Source organism: Petaurus breviceps, unplaced genomic scaffold, assembly GCF_028583685.1.
Source record: "Petaurus breviceps papuanus isolate PSGF00001 unplaced genomic scaffold, PetGlider_PUasm1.0 90849, whole genome shotgun sequence".
NCBI classification, from domain to species: domain Eukaryota; kingdom Metazoa; phylum Chordata; class Mammalia; order Diprotodontia; family Petauridae; genus Petaurus; species Petaurus breviceps.
Genome location: NW_027187361.1, coordinates 23,636,842 through 23,660,636, shown reverse-complemented (window position 1 = coordinate 23,660,636; position 23,795 = coordinate 23,636,842). Strand labels below are relative to the sequence as shown.

Below are 23,795 nucleotides of genomic sequence, written 5' to 3'. Positions count from 1 at the left end.
TGAATATATATATATATATATATATATACACACACTATTATTAGTGCTATTTTACATGTAATTGGGAATTAAGATATACAGGCACTGGGGCATAGAGATCCACTGGAAAAGTAGAAAGGGATATGGGAGAAAATATGGGAGAGAGCAGACTGGAGGAGGGGATATCCTGTGGGACTGCTATTTTGGGGCGGTGGGTAGGGGAAAAACGGGGAGAAAATTTGTAACTCAAAATCTCGCAGAAATGAATGATGTAAATCAGAAGTTAATAAAGCATTTGAAAAATAATAAAAACAACCCTCTGTAACAAATACCAGTTTTTGATGCATTGTTTTGTTCTGTTTAGTTTTAGTCAAAGGCAATTTTATATTTGCATTTTAACATTTTGTTTGAGGGACTCTAAGTGATTCTGTAACCCTGGGAAACATTAGTTTGCAGATTGATAGGATTCTTCTTTTGAGCTACAGTCTGCACAATACTTTTTAAACAAACAAAAAAAAACCCAAAAGCAGTCATTCTTGGGAGGCAGAACTACGATGGCAGAGAAAAGGCAGGGACTTACCTGAGTCTCCCAAATTCCCTTCACATACCTTTAAAATGTTGCCTCAAAACAAATTCTGAAGTTGCAGAACCCACAAAAAGATGAAACAATTTCCCAGACCAAGACAACTTAGGAGGTTCTTTCCTCCTTAGGAGGAAAGATCTTTTGCACCAGAATGAGAGAGGAGGGCAGTTCAGTGCAGGCCATGCCAGCACAGACCCAGCACCAGCAAATCAGTAGTGGACCTTGGGAGCGACTGAATCAGCAGTGACTGTGGGTAATTCTTTAGCTTTTAGCCCATAGATGGTAAGGGAGTCAGACAACTGGTCTGAAGGAGATTACAGGGGTTCCTTTGTTAGCTCTGGGGGCAGGCTCTTTTGCCTTGCACACACTCAAATCCAGGTTGCTGTCCTGGGTGACAGTCTCAGGGCAAAGAGGAGTCCTAGCATATGGAGCTGGCTGCTGCAGAGCAGCGGGAACCTGGTCACAGTAACAGGGTGAAAAAGAGTGCTTGTGGTCACTCTGTACAGACCAGAGCACTGGCCAGGAGAGTAGTAAATACACCTCTCCTTAGTTCATACCACCTAAGAAGAACTGAAAGCTTACAGACCCCCAGAATTAGCTCCAAAAACAACTGCACAGAAACCCTGAAGCTTGGTAAAGTATGCCCTCCACCCCAACAAGCGGAGCCCCACTTAGCAACAGTTAAAAGTCAAGAACTAAGCTGGGAAAATGAGCAAGCAACAGAAAAAAAATTCTGAGTATAGAAAGTTACTGTGGTAAAGATCAAAATACACACTCAGAAGGCAACAAAATCAAAACTACTGCATGCAAAATCTCAAAGAAAAAGATGAATTTGTCTCAGGCCATAGAAGAGCTCAAAAAGGATTTTAAAAATCAAGTAAGAGGGGCAGAGGAAAAATTGAAAAGAAAAATGAGAGTGATGCAAGAAAATAATTAAAAACGAGTCAACAGCTTGGTAAAGGAGGTGCAAAACAGTAGTGAAGAAAATAACACCTAAAAAAACAGACTAAGCAAAAAAAAAAAAAAGAGGTACAAAAATCCAGTGAGGAGAAGGATGCCTTAAAAAGCAGAATTGGCCAAAAATTCACTGAAGAGAAGAAATTCCTTTTTTTTTTTTTTTGCTTTCTGGAGGGGGGAGGGCAGGGCACTTGGGGTTGTGATTTGCCCAAGGTCACATGGCTAGTAAGTGTTAAGTGTCTGAGGCCGGATTTGAACTCAGGTCCTCCTGAGTCTATTCACTCTGCCACCTAGCCACCCCAAGAAATTCTTCAAAAGCAGAATTGGCCAAAGGCACAAAATTCAGTGAAGAAGAGAACTCCTTGAAAAGTAGAATTGAGCAAGTGAAAGCTAGTGACTTTATGAATCATCAGTAAACAATAAAACAAAATTTAAAAAATGAAAAAATAGAAGACAAAGTGAAATATCTCATGGGAAAAACAGCTGACCTAGAAAACAGATCCAGGAGAGAATTTAAAAATGATTGGATAACCTGAAAACCATGATCAAAAAAGAGCTTAGACATCATCTTTCAAGAAATTATCAAGAAAAACTGCCCTGATTTTCTAGAGCCAGAGGGTAAAATAGAAATGGAAAGAATCCACCAGTTACCTCCTTAAAGAGATCCCCAAAAGAAAACTCCTAGGAATATGATCGCCAAATTCCAGAGCTCCCAGGCCAAGTAGAACATATTGCAAGCAGCCAGAAAGCAATAATTCAGATATTGTGGAACCACAGTCAGAGAGTCGTGACACAAGATTTAGCAGTTGCTACATTAACCGTTTGGAGGGCTTGGAATATGATATTCTGGAAGGCAGAGGAGTTGGGACAACAACGAAGAATCATCTGCCTAGCAAAACTGAGTATAATCCTTCGGGGGAAATGGCTATTCAGTGGAATAAAAGATTTTCAAGCATTCTTGACAAAAAGACAAGAGCTGAAGAGGAATTTTAACTTTCAAATGGGAAATTCAAGAGAAACATAAAAAGGTAAACAAGAAAGAGAAATCCTGAAGATTTCAATAAGCTCAGGCAGTTCCTACTTAGGAAGATGATGCTTGTAACTCCCAAAAACTTTCCTGTTACTAGGGCCGTTAGGCGTGTGCATAGAGGGCGCAAGTGTGAGTTGACTATAATGGGATGATTATCTTAAAAAAATAAAATTAAGGGGAGAGAAAGAAGAATGCACTAGGAGAAGGGGAAAAAGGGGAAAGGGAAAGGTAGAATAGGGTAAAATGTTGACATGAAAGAGGCACAAAAGAGCTTTTATAGTGGAGGAGAAGATTAGGATGGGGTGGGAGTGAACCTTACTCTCATCAGAATTGACTCAAAGAGGCTCAGTTGGATAGAGAAATCTATCTTACCCTACGGGAAAGTAGGAGGGGAAAAGGATAAGGGAAGTGGGGGGGGGTGATAAAAGGTAGGGCAGATTCGAGTAGGTAAAAGACAGAAGCAAAACACTTTTGAGGATGGACAGGGTAAAAAGAGAGAGTAGGATAAGCAAGGGGAAAAAATAAGATCAAGGGAAATACGCAGTAATCATAACTGTGAAAAAATTTCATAGTGAGTTTATCTGATAAAGACGTCATTTCTCAAATATATAGGAAAACTGAGTCAAATTTATAAAAATAAGAGCCATTCCTCAGTTGATAAAATGGTCAAAGGCTATCAACAGTTTTCAGACAAAGTAATCAAAGCTATCTAATCACATAAAGAATGCTCTAAATCACTGCTGATCAAAAACATGCAGTTAAACAACTCTGACCTACTACCCCACACCTGTCAAATTGGCTAATATGACAGAAAAGGAAAATTACAAATGAAGGAGATGTGGCAAAATTGAGACACTAATTCACTGTTGGTGAAGTTGGGTACAGATTCAGAATTTTGTAGAACAATTCAGAACTATGACCAAAGGACTACACTCATGACCAAGTAATATCACCACTAGGTTAGTATCCCAAAAAGATATTGAAAAAAAAGGAAAAAGATTTAAATGTACAAAATATAGCAGCTCTTTTAATAGTAGTAGAGAATTGGAAATTAAGGGGATGCCCATCAGTTGGGGAATGGCTGAACAAGCTGTAGTATGTGATTGATTGAATACTATTGTACAAGAAATGATGAGCAGGATGTTTTCAGAAAAAACCTGGAAAGACTTAGATGAATTGATTCGAAGTGAAATGAGAAAAACCAGGAGAACATTGTACACAGTACATAGGAGAAGCAATATTGTATGATGATAGACTGTGAAGAATTTTGCTGTTCTCAGCAATAGAGTGATCCAAGATAATTCTGAGGGACTTATGAAAAATACTTTCTATATTCAGAGAAAGAACTGATGGTGTCTGAATGTAGATCAAAGCACATTTATTCTTTGCTTTCTTTATATTTCTTGGTATTTTTTTTTTGTTTGTGTTTTCTTTTACAGCACAAGTAACATGGAAATATGTTTTGCATGACTGCTCAGAGAGAGAATTTGGAACTCAAAAAAGCCCCACCAATTTTTAAAAAATATTTATTTATTTTTAATTTTAAAATTTTGTTTTTATAATATTTTGAGATTAAAATTTTCTCTCTCCCCTTCCTCCCCCCCAACATGGCATGCAATCTGATGTAAGGCCATACATGTACAATCATATTAAATATATTTCCACATTAGTCTTGTTGTAAAGAAGAATTAGAAGAACCAAAGGGAAAAACCATGAGAAAAGAACCTTCTTCCCCCCAAAAACCCAACAAAACAAAACAAGGAAAAATAGTATGCTTCAATCTTCATTCAGATTCCATAGTTCCTTCTCTGGATGTGGATAGTATTTTCCAGCGTGAGTCTTTTGGAATTACCTTCAATAATTGCATTGCTGAGAAGACCTAAATCTATCAAAGCTAGTCATCACACAAATGTTGCTGTTACTGTGTACAGTGTTTTTCTGGTCCTGCTCACTTCACTCAGCATCAGTTCATGCAAGTCTTTCCAGGTTAAAAAAAACTGAATGTTAAAGATTGTTTTTGCATTTGTAATTGGGGGAAATACAATATTAACTCATAAAAAAATGTCCTTCGTGCACTTTCTATTTGCTTGAGAGCCTTCTCTACCACAAAAAAGGGTATGACGAAGTATTGGTAGTGGTATTGGACTGGAGTTAATGTTTGTTACCACTTTCCATTTCCTATACCAGAAAACAGTGACTCCATTGTCAACCTAATGGAATGTTTTGTATTTAGGAATAATTATCCATCCCAAGAATAATACACATGTATATAAAATCATATTCATATTTGGAGGTATCATATAGCTTATGATGGTGGTACTTATAAATGTGATTGAAAAGCCAAAGAACAGAAAGTAAGGATAGCACTGTATGTTCTTATTCTGAATAATGGTAGCAAAGTAACCCATTGAGACCTTTTGTCTGTCAGTTCTAATCCTTATGGTCTGTATTTTGCTGAACTGATATAAATTATTGTTACATTTGTCTTGTTATATCCAAGAATCATTCCCTCCCCCCCCCCATTTTATGTTTCAGGATAATCCTTTTGTTTATTTAGCTATTGGGAAAATAGGTTATGCCAGCCATCGTTATATTGTGGGCCTTTTTACCAATGTATTACCTTATTTTAAACATTCATACTTCTTATGGTTTTTATTTTTGGAAAGTTAGTATCAAATTTCAGAAAATTAAGATTTTTTATTTTTACTATTGAATTCTTACCATCATATTAAAAGTTTTCTTGTTGTGTTTTAATGATAACTGAAAATAATGGAAAATCATAATCCAAATTTGCCTGGTTGTGTTTCTTGCTTAAAATCTTGTGGATTGAACCTCTTAGTTTAAAGAAAGTATTCTCCACAGTCTGTATTGGGACTTTTGGAATGAAATGAGATGAGAAATTATCTAAAAATTATGTGACATTGCATTTTAAGTAGCTAAGGATGTTCAGCATTTTTATGGACTGCATAATACACATGACGAGTCATCCATCATAATGGTTTATTCAGAGGTATTGCTAGCCATTGTGAGCAACAAACAGTATCATAAAAATGATAATTGTATGTTTTATTGGAGAAGAAGAAATTTGCATTATTGATGTGATGTGGGTGTTATTCCTGAATCAGCTGTTGCTATACATTCAGCATGCCAACTTATTATAAAATATTACAGTTAGTATAAAGCCAGAAGAAGACTGAGAAAAAGGGTATGCAGTTGAAACAATTCAGTCTTGATCTGTTTTAGCAAATTATTTGAAGGTGAAAAATAGATGGTGAATAGTAGAAATGACTAATATAGAAGTTTAATCACTTGCTACTAAAAAGGAAACCAAAGGAGCCTAAAAAAAGTGTTATCGTCAGCAAAAACTCTTGACTGCCGGATCAGGCAAAGGAAGACAGTGATGAAAGACAGCACTTGTTTAGAATATAAACTGGTTTTAAAAATCTTACAAAGAAGAACAGTGGAAGATTATGAATAACATTGCCCCAAAGCAGTTAGTTGAGTTAAAACCAGTTCATAAAAACTCTCAGCAAGAGACCAAATTAAGCAAAGCAATTGTAAAGGCATGCACAGATGAAAATGAAAGACAACAAACAGAAGTAAAATAGAAAAGATTTGGAAAGATTTTTATAACATTTTTTCACCAGCAGAGACAGTAGAATCAGCACACTTACGGACTCTACTGTGATACTGTCAGATGTGCTTGTAAAGGAAGTAGAAATATCTCTAAGTAGAATAGAACAGAGCCCTCTTTGGAGAAATACAGACCTAAATGAAGAAAAATTAATTGCTTATAGGTATACTGAACCAATATGACACTTACTACCTCAGTAAAACTTCCAAAACAACGTTTTGTAAACCTGGAAAATTATAAAATTCTCATAGAGAAGGAGCGTTAAACTGCTACGGGCCTGAGAAGAACTACATTAAAATGTGACTGAGAAATCTTTAGCAAAATAAAAATACAGTACAACATAGATAAGGTTACTTGGTGGTTTTCTGAGTCATTATGCAACCCCACGTGTCCCTTTCTATTTGGGTTTGATGCCACTGATCTAGAGGAACAAAAAGTCAAGAAACTCAAATGCAATGATGGAGAAAAGTGAGAAGAGAGGCATTCTGTGAGTACCAGATCTCAAACTCTACTACAAAGCAATAATTATTAAAATGATTAGGTCATTGACATGATTTCGTGATGGTTTAAAAAAGATCAGTTGATCAGTGGAACAGATTAGGTACCCCCTATATAGGAGCAAACATACTCAGCAGCACAGTGTTTGATTAGTCCAAAGACCCTGATTACTAGAGGTAAAGGCTTACTATTTGACAGAAACCCTTGATAAGACTGTATAACTATCTGGAATAAATTAGGTTTAGACCCACACCTCATACCCATATACGAAGATAAATTTTAAATTTATACATGACTGAGATATAAAAGGATATATTATAGATGAATTAGAAGAGCAAGGAGGAAATTACTTCTAAGATCTGTGGATAGTGGAAGAGTTCATGAAACATAAGAGATCATGAAATATAATTATTTTAAATATTTAAATTAAAAAGCTTTTGTACATGCAGTGATGCAAAAATTCGAAAAAATCAGGTTACTGGGGGGAGAATCTTTGCAGCAAGTTTCTCTGATAAAAGTATCTTATTAAATATATATCTGCGTATATGTGTGTTTGTATATACACATATGTAAATTATGTAACTGAATCAAATTTACAAGACAGAAAACTACTCCTCACTTGATAAATGATCAAAGGATATGCATAGTTTCCAAAAGGAGAAATCCAAACTCTCTTCAATCATATAAAAATGCTCTAAATCACTAATAGAGAAAAGCAGCTTTTAAGGATCTACCTTATTCTTGTTAGACTGGCAAAGATGATAGAATCATAAAATGGTAGATGTTTAAGGAGGTGTAAGAAAACAAATATCTGAGTGCATTGTTGATGGATTTGTAAATTAGTCCATCCTTTGTGGAAAGCAATTTGGAATGATGGCCCAAGTCCTATACATACTCTTGGCAGTAATGGTTTACACTACTAGATTTGTACCTAAAAGAAGCCAAAGAAAGAGAAAAAGGTTCTATATGCATGAAAATATTTATAGCATTTCTTTTCATGTCAGCCAACAAGAGGATGTCCTCCTATTGACAACTGGCTAAAAAAATGGAATGTCCTCCAGATGCTCCTGTTTGCACATGACAACATGCCGATTTCACAAAGCTTCTTAACATTCTGAAAGACATCTGTAAGAACGAAGAAGTTTGGCCTGATCATCCACATAGGGAAAGATCAAGTGGAAAAAGAATGTTAACATTTCAAATTATGACATGCAATTTAGATGGACAGCCTATAAAGCTTATTCATTAGTATGTATATCTATAGCAGAGAGTGTAATGGATGAGTTAGGCCCAGAATTAAACAGGAGGAGGAGGAGGAGGAAAACGGGCTGGATTGCCTTAAGGAAATTGTGTAGCTACTTGATTGATCCTAAATTTCTCCTGAAACAAAGACCCAACTTTTTTAATACCCATATTATACCACTGTCTTTGTGTGGTTTCAAGATTTGGAATCCTACAGTCTAAAATGAATTAAAAATTAATATTGCTTAGGAAGCAATGGAGATGGTTAATGATGGGTATGAGTAGATTTCAACACGTGATTAATGAAGAACTTAAAAGAATAAGCCTGAAAAATATGAAGGATGCATATGATAGAAAAAGGTGATAGGCTGCTCAAAAAGCAAGGCCCAGGGATAATGTGTACAAGCCAGTTGTTCTGCTGGTAACTTTGTGAATACAGAAAAAACTGAGGAAGGACTCTAGCATGTTGGAGGATACTCTGTTTTGAACTTATGGAAGACTGATAAAAAGTCATGCGGAAAAAGTGGATAAATTGCTGTTTGCATTGTTAGAACGAACATTAAAATCAGTGGGCTCCAAACTGATAGGATCCCAGATCCATATGAGTATTTAAATAGTCAGTGGTAAGTGTTCAAATTCTATTCTTTCTCTCTGTTTGCCTATATTGCTTCATTTAGAACGGTCAAAAAGAAACTTTGGGGTTCTTTTTGGGTTTCCAGTTGGTGTGAATTTAGGAATAAAAAGTTTATAAGCCTTATATTTCTAATACTGGGTTTTACTTAAGTTTTTACTGTTACTCATTCACAAAACTATTAACTTTAAAACGTGATTATGTGATTGAGAGTGATCTCTGTTTTTCAGATAATACCCTAAAACTTTTAAAAGACTTAATGAACAGAAAATCTCTTCAAGTGCCAAATATTTATTACCACTTGCCTCATTTATTGGACAATGAAGGAAGCCTCCAACCTGCTGTGCAGATTGGTTTTGGAAGAGCGAGAGGTATGCTTTATTTTTGTGAAATTGTTAAAAATGCTTTTAATGGACCTTAGTTTGGCCTTTCAGATATGCTGTGATTTTATCTGACTTTTCAAAGTTAAAGCTTTCACTTTATTTATGAAAGTCTGTCTTGAAATCAGCTGCTGATTTTCAAGATCTAGGTAAGGTAAAAAACCTTAATGAAGATGAAAGGAATTAGGGCCCTTCGGACTCCCTTAGCTGTAGGATTTGGATGATAGGGAAGTATTCAAAACAGGTATTTAAAAAAAAGATGATTTTTCAGTTGTGGGGATTAAGATTCCATAGCCACACTTGCAAGCCTGTTCCAGTGCTTTATAGTTCTTTAGGGTCATTTCATGAGAATTACTCTTCTGTTTACTTTTCTGTGGAGTTATAAAAGCAATCAGTTTTTATCTCTAAAAACTCCACATACTAAAAAACAGTTTTTAGGAGCGTTCATTGCTTTACTTAAACAACTGTATGTCCTTTGATAGCTGTTCTCCCTTTTATCCAATTTATTTTTCATTCCTTTCATTATTTTAATTAATTTTCTCTACATCTTCAACTTCACCATTTCTTTTCAAAATGTAAAAATAAACTTGGGATATATTATTTTAACAAAAATCTAATCATGACGAGAAGGGTTAATTTTTAGCTCTTGAATCCATGTTCACTTTTTGGAAAATATGATTACTGTTGCTTCCATTTATTTGTGGCTAATGTCTCTTAATTATTTCTCTCTTATACTGTATCTTCAGTCTTACTATTTGTTTCTTATTCAGAGATATATACTGTTTTCAATGCCACAAAAATTGATGAATCACCCATTGTGTCAAAGGCAGTGAAGATACAAAAGTCAAAACAAGAAACAAAGCCTGTCTTGAAGGAATGTTTAGTTACTTTATATTTACCTCTATTCAGTTTTATCCTGTTTGTTTTTTTTGTCAGGCCTCTCATCTACTGAGGTCACTTAAGTTCTCTTCCCACTTTAAAACATGTTTTCAATCCTGACATAATGGTGTCTGTTTTACTGGGGATATTCTAATTTTTTTCACCTGGAACATAGAATTCCTAAATTTTTGTGTCCTGAACGTGAAGTTAAACATATCTCAATGAAGTCCTGTGATTTTTTTTTTTTTATACCTTTGGTATCTCTCTGTCTCTGTCTCTCTCTCCCCAGATCATTTTGGGGGAGAAGCTATAGGGAACTTCTAGTAAAGAAATTTCCTTTACCTGCCAAGACCAGCAACTATAGTCTCTAATTTCTAGTCTTAGTTGCTGGAGACCTTGAGAAGTTAAATGGCTTGGTGAGAGTGAAATAGCCAGGAGATATTAAAAGAGAAGCTCGTTTGGTAAACTATGTTTGTCTCAGGCTAGTTCCCTGGTAGTTTAGGTCTGAAATTGGGAAGAAATTAGATAAGTCTTAATCCATATTACTTAACCAAAGGAGATTTACTTAGAGAATAAAAAGAACATTTAGAATGGGGAGAGAGATGTTTTTTATAGGGTATTGATTCATTTGAGCCTAGCTTCCTAGTGAAGTTCATGCTTTTAGTCTGTGATCATAGCATGGGTGTAGCCCTAGCTTCTTCTTTTTTTAATGTTTTTTTTCTTGGAGGGGGCAAGGTAGGGCAGTTGTGGTTAAGTGAAGTGCCCCAAGGTCACACGGCTAGTTTTGTGTTAAATGTCTGACGCTAGATTTGAACTCAGGTCCTCCTGACTCCAGGGCCGGTGCTCTATTCACTGTGCCATCTAGCCGCCCCTAGCCCTAGCTTCTTTTGTCCTTGAATGGTGGCCTAAATTCTTCTTCCCTGAAACTTTCAAATATTGAGAGTTTCAGTGTCTTTTAATAAAAAATTTGTCTGCCTTGCATGTGGATGGGGAAGGAATGGGGCTTAGGATATTGGTGCTACCACAGCTTCAACCTAGAGTTTCTTGATTTTGCAGTAAGTTCTGTTCCTTCATAATAGGTAAAAATATTAAGTACTAAAAGCTTCAGGACTAACTTCTATATCTCTTTCTTCGTTTTGCTTCTGAATAGTTTATTATTGCCCTGTGGATAAGTAGCTCTAGCAAGTCAGTAGTTGTATCATTGAACCGATATGTTTTTAGCTTATGAGAATGTCATTTAAACAAATTATATATAGCCTTTGTAACGTCCATTATATTTACTTATTTTTCCACTTATGAGACCTGTGACTATTTCAAAAGGAAAGTATTCCAACCAAACCCTCAATTTTCACCAGACCAAAAATAATCAAGAATTTCATTGAAATTACAATAAGTGACTTCTTCCATCTCTGAATAGCATAAAAAATATGTCAGAAGTTTGTGGACACTAGGAAAAGGCTTGACATCCCCAGTAAAAACCTGTGCCAATTCTTCCCATTATGACCACAGATCACTTGAAGCCTGCAAGACTCTCTATCTGGATATAGCAAGAGGAAAGATCTCCTCTGAAAAAGCCGCAGGGTATGGCCTTTGCAAATAAGTAACAGGTAGTTACAATGGATAATGCCCAGAGTGGTGCAAAACTGGCTTGATATACAACTTTTAGATTGGGACAATCCAGCCTCATGGACTCCCAGATCCCCAAAACTTTTTTCCTGAAATGCCAGGAAGGATCTTGAAGATCAAATTCTCTGATTCCGAAAAATCCTAGGAGAAAGAAATAGGGATAAGAAACCAAGGGATACAGGGCAAGATTATGCAGTCTGTCACTTCACCCAAAAGCAAAGTGAAAGGCAGAGCCTGACCATGGCACAAAGTCCTAATTCAGTACCAATAGCAGGAAAGATGAGTAAACAAAACACTTAGTAGGGGTGAGTACTAACTCATTAGCAACTATAAACAGAGGTTCAAAGGGAAAATGGGTTTTCTACAAGAATATCTAGAAGAAACAGAGGAAGTGATTGTTAAAAATAAAGTAAGAACTTTGGAGGAAATAATTGGAAAGGTCAGTTAGTGGAAGAAGAGAAAACAACTAGAAGTGGACTTTTTTTATGTAATTTTTTTGGAGGGGGGAAGGCAAGGCAATTGGGGTTAAGTGATTTGCCTAAGTACACACTACTAGTAAGTGTCTCAAGTGTCTGAGGCCAGATTTGAACTCAGGTCCCACTGACTCCAGGGATGGTGCTCTATTCACCACACCATGTAGCTGCTCAAAGAAATGAACTCTTAAAAAAAGGACTTTCTTCCCCAAGAAATGGACTTGAAAATTAGAGTAGGTCAAACAGAAATCAATGACTCCATGAAGCAGAATGAAATATTTAAAAATATTTAAAAAAAAGATAGTGTAAGATACTGAGTATCAAAAACAACTACCTGGAAACAGTTTAAAGAGAGATAACTTAAGAATCATTGGACTCCTTGAAAACTACATTAAAAAAAAAAAAGAAGCCTGGATGCTATATTTCAACAAATCATAAATGAAGATTATTTAAAACTATTAGAAGCAGAGGGCAGTGTTAAAGATAGAAAGAATCCACGTTTTAAATGGACCTATGTAAGAAAAAGCCCCAGTATTATTATAATAAAAATTCAAAGCTTCCACATCAAAGAAGAAATAATTACTAGCACACAGAAAGAAGCAGTTCAAGTACCAAGAAACAAGTCAGGATCACACAAGACCTGGAAGCTTCTACATTAAATGAAAAGAGATTTTGGAATACAGTATCCCGAAATGTAGATAAACGGGGATGGAGGGGTATTTAAAAGGGAGAATAAATACAATCATAAGCAAAATAAGCATACTGAACCTGAAGGAGTAGTTAAAAGGGAAGGGAAAGGGGCGGCCAAGTAGCACAGTGAGTAACAGCACCGGCTCCAGTGTCGGGATGACCTGGGGATTGAATCCGGGCTCAGACACAGCACCCACCCAGAAACACCAGGCTGTGTAACCTTGAGCAAGTTACTTAACCCCAATTGCTTGGGGGCGGCCAGGTGGCTCAGTGAGTAAGAGTGCACCGGCTCCAGTTTCGGAATGACCTGGGGATCAAATCTGGGCTCTGATACTTAGCACCACACCCAGAAATAACTGGCCGTGTAACCTTGAGCAAGTTACTTGACCCCGATTGCTTAAAAAAAAAAAATAAAAGTAAAAGGGAAGGGAAAAAAGCAAAGAACTAGAGTCTAAAGCAATGTCTTAGATTTCCTTTTAGTTAAGGAATGGCTGAATAAATTGTAATATATGTATATTGTGAAATATAGCACTGCAGGAAAGGACAAGAGACATTTAAAGAGAACCCTGAGTAATATGAATTGATACATAGTGAAGAGATCAAGAAAACAACTTATACAAAGGCAGCAACATTATAAAGAAAGACCTTTAGAAGACATATTCTGTGATCAGTGAGTGCAATGACTAGATATGATTTCAGAAGACATTCTACCCATCTTCTGATAGAGAAGTGATAGATGTAAGGTACATAAAAACACATTTTTTGGACATGGTCTTTTGGTTGATTCATTTTGCTTGACTATGCTTATCAGATACAGAGTTTTCTTTAAAATTAGGACACTAATGCACTGTTGTGAACAAATTGTGATGGAATACTATTGTGTTATAAGAAACGACAAGGGGGATGGTTTCAGAAAAACCTGGGAAATTTTTCATGAACTCATAGAAAGTGAGTGAAGTGAGTAGAATCATGAGAACATTGTACACAACAACAAGCAATGTTGTAACAGTGATCAACTGTAGAAGGCTTAGAGTAGCTACTCTAATCAAAGCAGTGAACTACGGCAATTTCAGAGGATCCATGATAAAAAGTGTTGTGTACCTCCAGAGAGAGAGAGAGAGAGAGAGACAACCACTGAGCTCTGAGGGCAAACTGAAACATGCTTTTTTCACTTTCTTTCTTGTTCTTTTATGTGTGTGTTTTCTTTTGCAGCGTGGCTAACATACACATATGTTTTGCTAGAGTTCACATATATAATTGACTTCATATTGCTTATCTTCTCAGTGAGTGGAGAAGGGTTAATAGGGACGGAGAGAATTTAGACCTCAACATTTTTTTAAAAAATGAATGTTAAAATTTTTTTTAATGTAATTGGAAAATATTTAACAAAGTAAATAAAATATATTTAAAAAGCAAAGATTTTCATTCTTTATCTTTCTCTTGGTTTTTATTTGGTAGGTCAGTAGAGTATAATGACACCAAAAAAAAAAAAGAGGGTCACTAATTTTTTTTTAAATACACAAAAAGAACAGAAGTAAATTCAGAAGAAATCAGAATATAAGCATAAGTTTTGAAAATAATGTATATATTATATATTTAAGTGGTATAAAATAGAGATTCCTGTTATTATATGGAGTCTTCTTTTTATATTCTTTATATGAAGAAATTTTCTATTTTGGTATTTGTAAAAATAATTTAGCTAAAAAAAAAGAGCTTCAGAAGTTACATTGAAAGCGTATATTGGCTCTGTGACTCTGGGCAAGAATCTCCTTGTGCCCCAGACAACTTTCTAAAACTGTAAGTTGCCAAGCAGAATTCTGGTAGAAGTTGTATCTTCACTGGGGATTCTCTTTACCAGTGAATTTGCAGATCTAGACTCTTTTACCTCCCAACCCCCACATCCCCCCAAATTATGTGGGAATCAGAAAGTTCAAGTTTCATGCCTTTTTAGAGAACCTGTGGTTATAGAACATAATTTTGATACTAGTACTCCCTCAAGGTGGGAAAATAACACCATTTTATGGGGAGTGAATGAACAACATGTACATAGAAAATTACATACAAAATATGGACAGAATGATTTATACTGGGAAAGGACACAGGTATGCTATGAAAGATAGTTTGTTAACAATTGAACAAAGTTTCCAGAGGACTCAATGGAAGGATAGAATAGAATGGAAAAGGGAAATAAGAAAGATGGTCCTGACAATGATGGTGGATCTTGGGCTTAGGCAGTCATGTAGGAACATAGAATATATTACAGAATATAGGAATTGCGAATAGAACCCTAACAGTAAATGGTCACATCCTTCCAAGTATCAATGGTGATGTGGATTGGATTATCTAATTTCTGAATAAAGGTAGGGGCCATACATGCGGAGGTGGTGACCAGCGTCTGACTCTACCTGATAATCAGGGAAGAGGCTGGAAGTGTTCTGTGGTCTGATTAAGAAGGAATGAAACACATGTTTGAGGTGCCTATCCTCCATTCCTTGGCCAAGTCAGCTTTACACCAGGGCTCACTCGTGTTTACATGACTTCCTCCAGAATGCAAATGCAGGGCAATGGGGGGGTGGAAAGGAGGACTGGTCCTGTAGGGGTGATTGGTGTGGAGGACAAAGAGCATCAGGATAACCAATCCTGAGTCCTACCTAATGGCCAGGTCAGAGGTCAGTGACGCCCTGGGTCGGCCTAGGGAAGAGCACACCAGGATCAATCAGAGGACGGATGGGGGGATTCTGCTGGCTGTCTGCACACACTTCTCACTTCTTTCCTCTCTTTGTTCAGGGTCTGATAATGAAATCAAATCAACCTTACCATTGATGCAGCAGAGGCGTGACGGTCCCCTGTGGTGCAGATACTTAAGGTCCCCAAGATGTTTAGTGATCCGCTGCCTAAGCGTATTCCCCCTCCACCCTCACTGGTCCCTCAGACCATTGCTCCTGGGTATCTTTTCTCTCCAAGCCTTTCTCTGATTTATTAAGCCAGTAACTTCTACCATCCCTGAATATATGGTCTCTAAATGAAACCTAATATTAAGTTATTTTCTTGGCTTATTATGTATCACATCGTATTGTATTTACAGTCCAATAAAACACCAAGCTCTTTTTAAGATAAACTACTGTCAAACTCTGGTTGTCCAATCTTTTATTTAAGTAGTTTATGTGAGACTTGCAGTTTAATGAAGTTAAATGCAATCTTGATTCATCCAACATTCTAGTCTGTTGGCTCATTCCAAGCTTCCCTGTCCTGATGAAAGCTTCACTTGATCCTTCTTTTTATACTTTCATCCTGTATCTTTTCTTTCCTTTGTAGCTAATCTCTTGGAAAAGACTATTTACAATAGGTGTCTTCATTTTCCTCTAACTCTGTTCTTAACCTCTTACAATCTAACTTTTCAACTTTATCATTCCACTGGAACTGTTATCCTATAGTTACCCAGCATGTCTTATTTGCCAAATCCAATGGCCTTTTCTCAGTCCTAATTCTCTTCTTTGTGTCTGTAACCTTTTACACTGTTGATTACTATCTCCATATGGGTTAGTGTCTTTTGTTTGTGTTCCCTGAAGTTAGGATTATTTTTATTGTGTTATGGTCTATAAAGGACCATATTTTTGCTTTTTTACATTTGTTTGTAGTATCTCTGTGCCCTAATGCATGGTCAGTTTTTTAAGAATTCCATGGGGTATTGAGAAATATATATATTCTTTTGCTGTTCCATTTAGAAAATGCTGTGTCTTTTTTTTTAGCATTTAATTTTTCCCCAGTTACATGTAAACAACAATTTTTTAACATTTGTTTTTAAAATTTTGAATTGATTCCAAATTCTCTCCTTCCTCACTCCCCACCCCCATTCATTGAGAAGGCAAGCAGTTCCATATAGATTATATATGTGTAGTCAGGCAAAACATATCAATAATAGTCATTATAAGTCTTTTAACTCTAGTTTCTCCAACTGTTTATTCAGTTCTTTATTTTTCTTTGTTTATCTTTCTGTTTGACTAATCCAAAACACAGATACTGAAGTCTCCTGTCACTATTGTGTTACTTTATCTTCTTGTGGCTCACTTAAGATTTCATTTATGAATTTGTATGCTAAGGCATTCAGAACATAAAATTTTGTTACTAATATTGGTTTGTTGTCTGTGATGCTTTTCACCATTATTTTCTTGTTTATGCTGTTTTATTTTTTGAATGTTTGTTTTGCTTTGTCAACATGATTGTAGCAGTTCTTGCCATGTTGGAGTCACTTGAAGGATAGTATATTTTTTTTTCTATTTCTTCAGTTTTATTTTATCATGTCTTCTTTAAATGTATTTCTTTTAAGCAGCAGGTAGTTGTAGAGTGTTTTCTTATCCAATCTATCAGTCTTTTTCATTTTATTGGGTTGTTTGATCCATTCACATTTAAAGTTAAGAGTTACGTTTCTGTTTTCGTCCATTTGTCTCTAATATTGATTTTTTTTAATGTGATAAGTTTTTTCTTCTTCTACTATAAACATAGTAAAGTGTTCCTTCAGCTGTTTTAGCTTATTTTCTTTTAAGGTGGTCCCATTCCCACTGGTTCTCTTCTGCTCACCTTTGATCTCCTCTCCCATTTGTTATTCTTCCCTTCATTTTGTGATCCCTCTGGAGAGATTTAGCAGCCATCTATCTGCATAAACAGAAGTTGAGCTCTGGAGACATAGGTTAGAGATGTATATTTAGGAGTCATATGCATAAAATTGGTAGCTGATTTTGTGGGACCTCATGAGATCACAGAGGATGTGTAAAGAATAGAGAATAGAGTACAGGACAGAAGTTGCAGCATGCCCATGCTCTCACCTGGATGAGGTCACAATGTGAAGGAAGATTATGGTTTATAAATGAAGGTAAGGGGAGAGGTGAAAAGCCAATAGATTATGTTTGGATAAGGGAATTCTTGGATTCTTCAATGTGGAAGTTTGTGGGTGATAGCGAGATTAAGGGCATGACCATTTTTGTGTGTGTATCAGACTGAAGAGAGGAGTAGGTCATGGGAAGTGTGTAGGTTGAGGAATTGAGTGGTTATAAGGTGTTTGAGAAAGAATCTATGTATTGAAGTCCCTTAGTATGAGGATAGCAGTTGGAGATTTTTTTCTGTTTTTTTCTATTCGTGAGCCATGTACCAAATTCATTGATGAAGGTAGTGACCTGGAGGTCTGTCGACAATCATTGGCAGGGTTTTAATTGGGTGGTAGATGTGAATAGCATGAGAGGTTACTGAGTGATGAAAGTAGGTGGAGAATTTAGAAAGGGCAATGTGGAGCAAGGAGAAATCCCCCTCTCCTACTTCAGTTAATGAGCTGAGCAGAATTAGTAAGGAAACCAATATTAGAAAAGTACTGTATACTTTTCTACAAAATTGCTAGCGAGGCTGTGTCATCAGTGGACAGCCAGATTTTAGGAATAGCTAGTGGATATAAGGAAATAAAAATAGAAAGGACACTCATTCCAAATAATTAAAAAATGTGTAAAGTATCTGCAAATTTACCTACCAATACACGTGAAATACTTGTATAGACACAGTTGCAGAGTACTCCTTGAAGAAATAAAATTCATTTTGAAAGACAAAAGATCTAGAATATCAAGGGAAATGATGAAAAGAAGTAAGGAAGAAGGAATACCACTTTCAGACGTCAGACTATATTACAAAGCAGCAGCAATCCAAACTGTCTAGTATTGGTTAAAGAATAGAGATATAAGAGGATGCAGGGTATAATAGATTTGAAAGTGATTTGACTGTCTAAACTAGAAAACAAAATAGGTGACAAATACATGTTATCCAATTTTTTTTATTCATTTGTATGGCTATCACATTGAGTTAGGCCACTAGTAAATATATCTTCAATGAATGCTATAGATGGACAATGAACTAGAGCCATATTGGAACAGGAGAAAGAGATCTATCTAGATTGCTTTGGGAAAATTGGATTGAATGGGTTCTAAAGTGAAGTAGTTTATTCTCATGGGAATACTGAAATGCAAAGATGCCTAAATTTCCAGTAATTTATAGTTTTATTTTTGTTCTGTAGATTTACAATTTGCTTATTGAAGATTATTTAAAATTAGTTCAGCCAAGTTCTGCCCCAGACTGAAGATTGTTTTTATAAAATATATTGCCCATTTCTTTTTAAGTGATTCTAATTTTATTAAACCTCTCACTAGTTTCTTTGACCTGATCTGACAAAATTTCAATTTTTTTTTTGTGTTTTAGTATTTACCAAATTACTTCTAATTCACTTAGTTAAGAACAGTTTGCTAGAGTAAAAAAGCAGTTTTGAACAGCAAATTTTTATCTATTGAGGAGTAATCATTGAGAATGTTTGTTACAGTCTTTGAGTTAGGCTATATCTAACTTGTTTTATTAAGTAGTAAAAAAAAAAGGTCTAATGAATATGATAATAATTTTGTTGATGCTAAACAGGAATATTTAATAATAGTCCCTAGTAGACTTTTAAGAGGCTAATTTGGAAAAAATTAACAAAATAAGACTGACTTATTTCTTGCAAATCAACTCCTCCATATTCCTAATACTGTGTATAATGAACAGAATAAAGGTAGAAAATGTCAGTTTTTAGGTAATATGCACTATGTGACACAAAACTGAAAAAAAAATTTGAAGAGGAAAATTGCCCATCTCTTTAAGAGAGTACTGAAACTTTTATGAGAGCAGTAAAGCATCTAAAACCTTATGTTCCATAGACAAATAAGAAATGGGAGGAGATTAGGCAAATATCTAATAATAATTTTATAGTGAGGATTTTATTAGCATTTTACTGTTTGCGAAGTACTTTGTATCCATGTTATTTCATTTGGTCTATTTATAAATTTTGTAATAACAGTAGAAACTATTTCTGCTGGGATCTGCTGGATACCTTATTAGCTTATGATTTTAGATTAAGTCACTTAGTCACACAGAATCTTAGTTTCCTCATCTACAAAATGGGGATATGATTTATAATATCAAAATCATAGTGCTGTTGTAAGAACGAATTGTATTGGGATAGGCCTGCCACTGCCAGGTACTCGATCAATTTAGGTTTGGTGTTGGGACAAAATAAAAGTCTTGCAGTTCATTCAGTAATTAACAGAGAGAGGTTTGCTAAACTCTGGCATCCGAAGGATTTTCAACAATTTAGGTCCAACACTTAGATAGATATGATTCTTCCCCTTGTCTCCATTTAGAAACACATCTTGTCAGAAGAGCAGAATGTGTAGACTCAGGAGGGCTTGGGAGATCTGCCAAGGCAGAAGGCCCTGACTCCATGTAAAGGCCTTTTTGTGCCTTTAGGGGGACAGGAAGACCGTACAGTTAGAGATTTCCTGGAAGCTGTTGAAGGAGGCCTAACTTGAGTCTGAGCCACTGACCAGTGAAGTCTCAGGGACAGCCTTGTTTCCTTTTAGGGGAAAACTAACTTAGTCTTTGTTGTGGGAGGAGGGAACGACCATGGCATGTACTGGTCCCATCACTCCTTGCATAAAACTTTAAAGTACTGTATAAATGTGAGCTATTCTTTTTTTTTTTTTAACTGCATGGTGGGCAGTAAGGGTGGGGAACCTGTGGCCTTCTAGGTCCTTGGGTGCGGCCTTTTGACTGAGTCCAAGTTTTATAGAACAAATCCTTTTATTAAGAGAATTTATTCTGTGAAGTTTGGATTCAGTCATAGGATATTGGAAGACCTAGAGAGCCCTATGTGGCCTCCAGGGTACAGGTTCCTCACCCCTGCCTTAAGGCAAATCACCTTACCTGACTAGGCCTCACTTTCCCTCCTCTAAAAAACTGAAGGAAATGCAGTGCTATAAGTCAATCCCAAAAGACTCATGATGGAGAGAAATATGTGCATCCAGAGAAAGAACTAGAAAGAACTAAGTTTATATTCAGGTGGAAGCAAAATACCTGATCTTTTTCCTTCTCTTATTTGGTTTTATGTCCTCTTTACCATTTTTCATTCCAGCTGGTACAATCCGTCCTTATAACCTGACTAATGTATAATGTGAAAGTATTTACAGATCCTATACTTGACTATAAGCCACCATGGGGGAGGAGGGGAGGGAGGGGGACAAAATGTGAAACTCAAGGAATTGTGGAATTGAATCCTGTAAACTAAAAGGAAACAAGCAAATTAATTTAAAAAAAAGGAAAAAAATGAAGGAGTTGGACTACAATGACTTCAGAGGTCTCTTACAATTTTAAGTCTACCAAATCACTGTTCATTACCTTACTTTTTCTTATGTTTAATCTTTTCTTATCCACTATCTCCTTTCTTTTTACATATATGTTGGTCTCTCCCATCTTTAAAAAAAAACATTCATTTGATTCCAACTCAAGCTATCTTTATATATCTCTTCTCTCATCCACAACAATACTTTTAGCAAGAATCATCTATACCAATTGCATTCATTTCCTTACTTCATTTCACTTCTTCATACCTTGCAAACTTATTTGTACCCCAATATTCAACTGAAATTTCCTTCTCTAAAGGTACCAGTAATCTCATAACTGCTAAATTCAGTGACCTCTTAGAGTTTTTGTGACACTGCTCTCTCCTAATTCATCTCTAATTTCTTCTTCTCAATGTCCTTTGTTAAACCATTCTCTGTGGTCCACTCCTATGTGACTATACATAGAAGCATTGTCTTGGGCCTCTTTGCTTTTTAAATTATCTTTCTTGATTATATCAGTTCTCATGGGCTTCATAACCATTTCTATGGAGAATAATTCTAAAGCTACCTGTCCTGTCGTGTTCTCCTGAACTTTATATCACCAACCGACTGTCGAACATTTCTAACTGAATGTCCTGAAGATTTCTCAAATTCAATGTGTTGAAAACAGAATTCTGTGTATTTCCCCCTACATTGCCTTATTTCTATCTTTGATTCTTTACTTTTACTCAGCCATTTCCCATACCTAGTCAGTTGTTAAGTCTTAATGAATTCTACCTACTTAACATTTTTTTTGCATAACCATTCATTTATAAGCATTTGTAATCTAGTCATTTTGATTCTTGCAATAGATTCCTAATTTAGTCTACTTGCTTCATGTTACCCTCCCTCTTGGTATCCTTTCTCTATATATATTCAAAATTGATATTCCTAAACTGAAGGTCTGACCTCATTGTTATTGTAATGAAGAAACTTCATTAGCACTCTGTTGCCCCTTAAGATAACATACAAACTTGTCTTTCAGTATTTAAACTCTTTGAGAGACTGACTTCAGTTTATCCTTCTGGATGGATTTCACGTTGTTTTCCTCATTTACATTATATTTCATCTAACTCATTCTGTTTGCTGTTCCCCATACATGACATTCCATTTCCTGACGCCGTGTTATTATGGTAGCTGTCAGTGCCCTATCACTGCAGTGTGCTTTTTTTTTCTCTTTGGAGGGTATAGAAGCAAGCACCCCAAGCGTCCTCAGGGTTTGCTGCCAATACAGGTTCTTAGATCTGCTTTGTTAAAGGAAAGCAACTCAAAATGGGTTAACAAGCTTACTTTAATCAGTCAGACATATATCATTTACCTTGTTCAGGGGAAAAGGTCAGCACCCCGAACTTCAAAGTACACAGACAGAATTATCAAGACAGAAACAGATCAAATAGACAGCTTTCCAAACTGTCCAACCATTACATCCATACCAAATCAACATCTGAGTTTTTCAAAGCCGGGGGGCTCTGGACAACGGCTTCCCAGAATCCACATCAAATCACAGAACACTTCTCAAAGTGAGCCCTCAAAACAAAGCTACACATCAGGGCTTATATAGCCTTCTCCTGGCTCAGAGAATGTAACAACCTTATTGACTCACTGGCCAATCAAGAAGTATCACTGAAAAACAAGCCTCTCACCCCAGGCTCCAGGTGCACTTTAGCCTAGGGGCAGGGAAGATCTTTAAATTTGCATTTCCATTACAGAGGGCAGTTGAGGTTAAGTGACTTGCCCAAAGTCATGTGGCTAGTAATTGTGTCAAGTGTCTGAGGCCACATTTGAACTCAGGTCCTCCTGACTCCAGGGCTGGTGCTCTATTCACTATGCCACCTAGCGGCCCCCAATGTAATGTGTTTTCTACAGTGTGGAATTTCTGGTTCCCTTTCCGGCTCTCCTTAAGTACCACCTCCTAACAAAGGTTCTTCTTATTCGCTCTCTTTACATCCCTCAAATTCTTTACATTTACTTTGTGTGTATTTGTTTTTCCTTTGTCATATTTTGCTTTTCTTTGGAATCTGAGTTTCTTGAGTGAAGGGATTGTTTATCTTTCTCTTTGTATCCCTTACATCAGTGCTTATAGAATTGAATTATATCTCAACAGTCTGGACCTGAATCAGATAAGAGGAAACTTGGTAAACATGGGGATTGCATAAGTAGACAGTAGTTTGTTTAATAGCACTGGGAGTCTTAGTGGTGGTAAGCTTTATATGAATCAGTGGTGTGAGGTGGAAATCAGGAAGCCAATAGAATTTGTGGCTGAAGTAAAAAAAGTATAATGTTAGATTTGGTTGGTTCTGGATATTATCATAGAATTGACTTTTCTGAACTAAAGCACATCCAGAGGTGGGTTAAAAAAGGGTGGTGAAGGGACTTGAAGGCATAAGCTGCTGTGAGGTTTGATGAACTATGCCGTATGAAAATGAGTTGGAAAATGTTTTGAAGCTGTATACCCTGGAGAAGATAAAATGTATTAGAGGAACATAATTACTAACATCCAATATCTTAAAGGGCTGTCAGTGTCTCCTTGACCCTGGAGAGCGCGTAGGAATTATAGGAGGATGGATTTTTGATCGTTGTTAAAAAAAAAAACCACAACAACTTTCTAGCTCTTTAGGTCTGTCCAAAAATGGATTTGTCTGGCATTTAACGTAGTGAGTCTTGCCTCTGTCCTGTAGTCCTCATTACTTGAGGTGTTTAGGCAGATAAATGGTCTTGTTAAAGATACTCTTGATAGAATTTATGCTTTTATAGGTGGGATAAATTAGGTAAACTCTAAAATTTCTTTCACTTATTCCTACTCTTTTTTTTTTAAGCAATTGGGCTTATGTAACCTGCTCAAGGTTATACGGCCAGGTGTTTCTGGGTGGGTGCTAAGTGTCTGAGCCTGGATTCAATCCCAGGTCATCCCAACTCTGGGGCCGGTGCTCTTACTCACTGTGCTACCTGGCCACCCCATAGCTATTCCTAC

At 36.3% G+C, this 23,795-nt stretch overlaps 1 protein-coding gene across 3 annotated transcripts in view; it reads left to right on the top strand.

Annotated features, from left to right (window-relative positions):
• MGAT4A (alpha-1,3-mannosyl-glycoprotein 4-beta-N-acetylglucosaminyltransferase A) overlaps positions 1-23,795 on the top strand; it is a 130,200-nt gene that overhangs the window by 52,925 nt on the left and 53,480 nt on the right. For all 3 annotated transcript variants that reach the window (XM_069072969.1, XM_069072971.1, XM_069072970.1), the window contains exon 4: positions 8,785-8,925. In XM_069072969.1, coding sequence (XP_068929070.1) covers positions 8,785-8,925 — 141 coding nt within the window. The remainder of the gene's footprint in view (positions 1-8,784; positions 8,926-23,795) is intronic.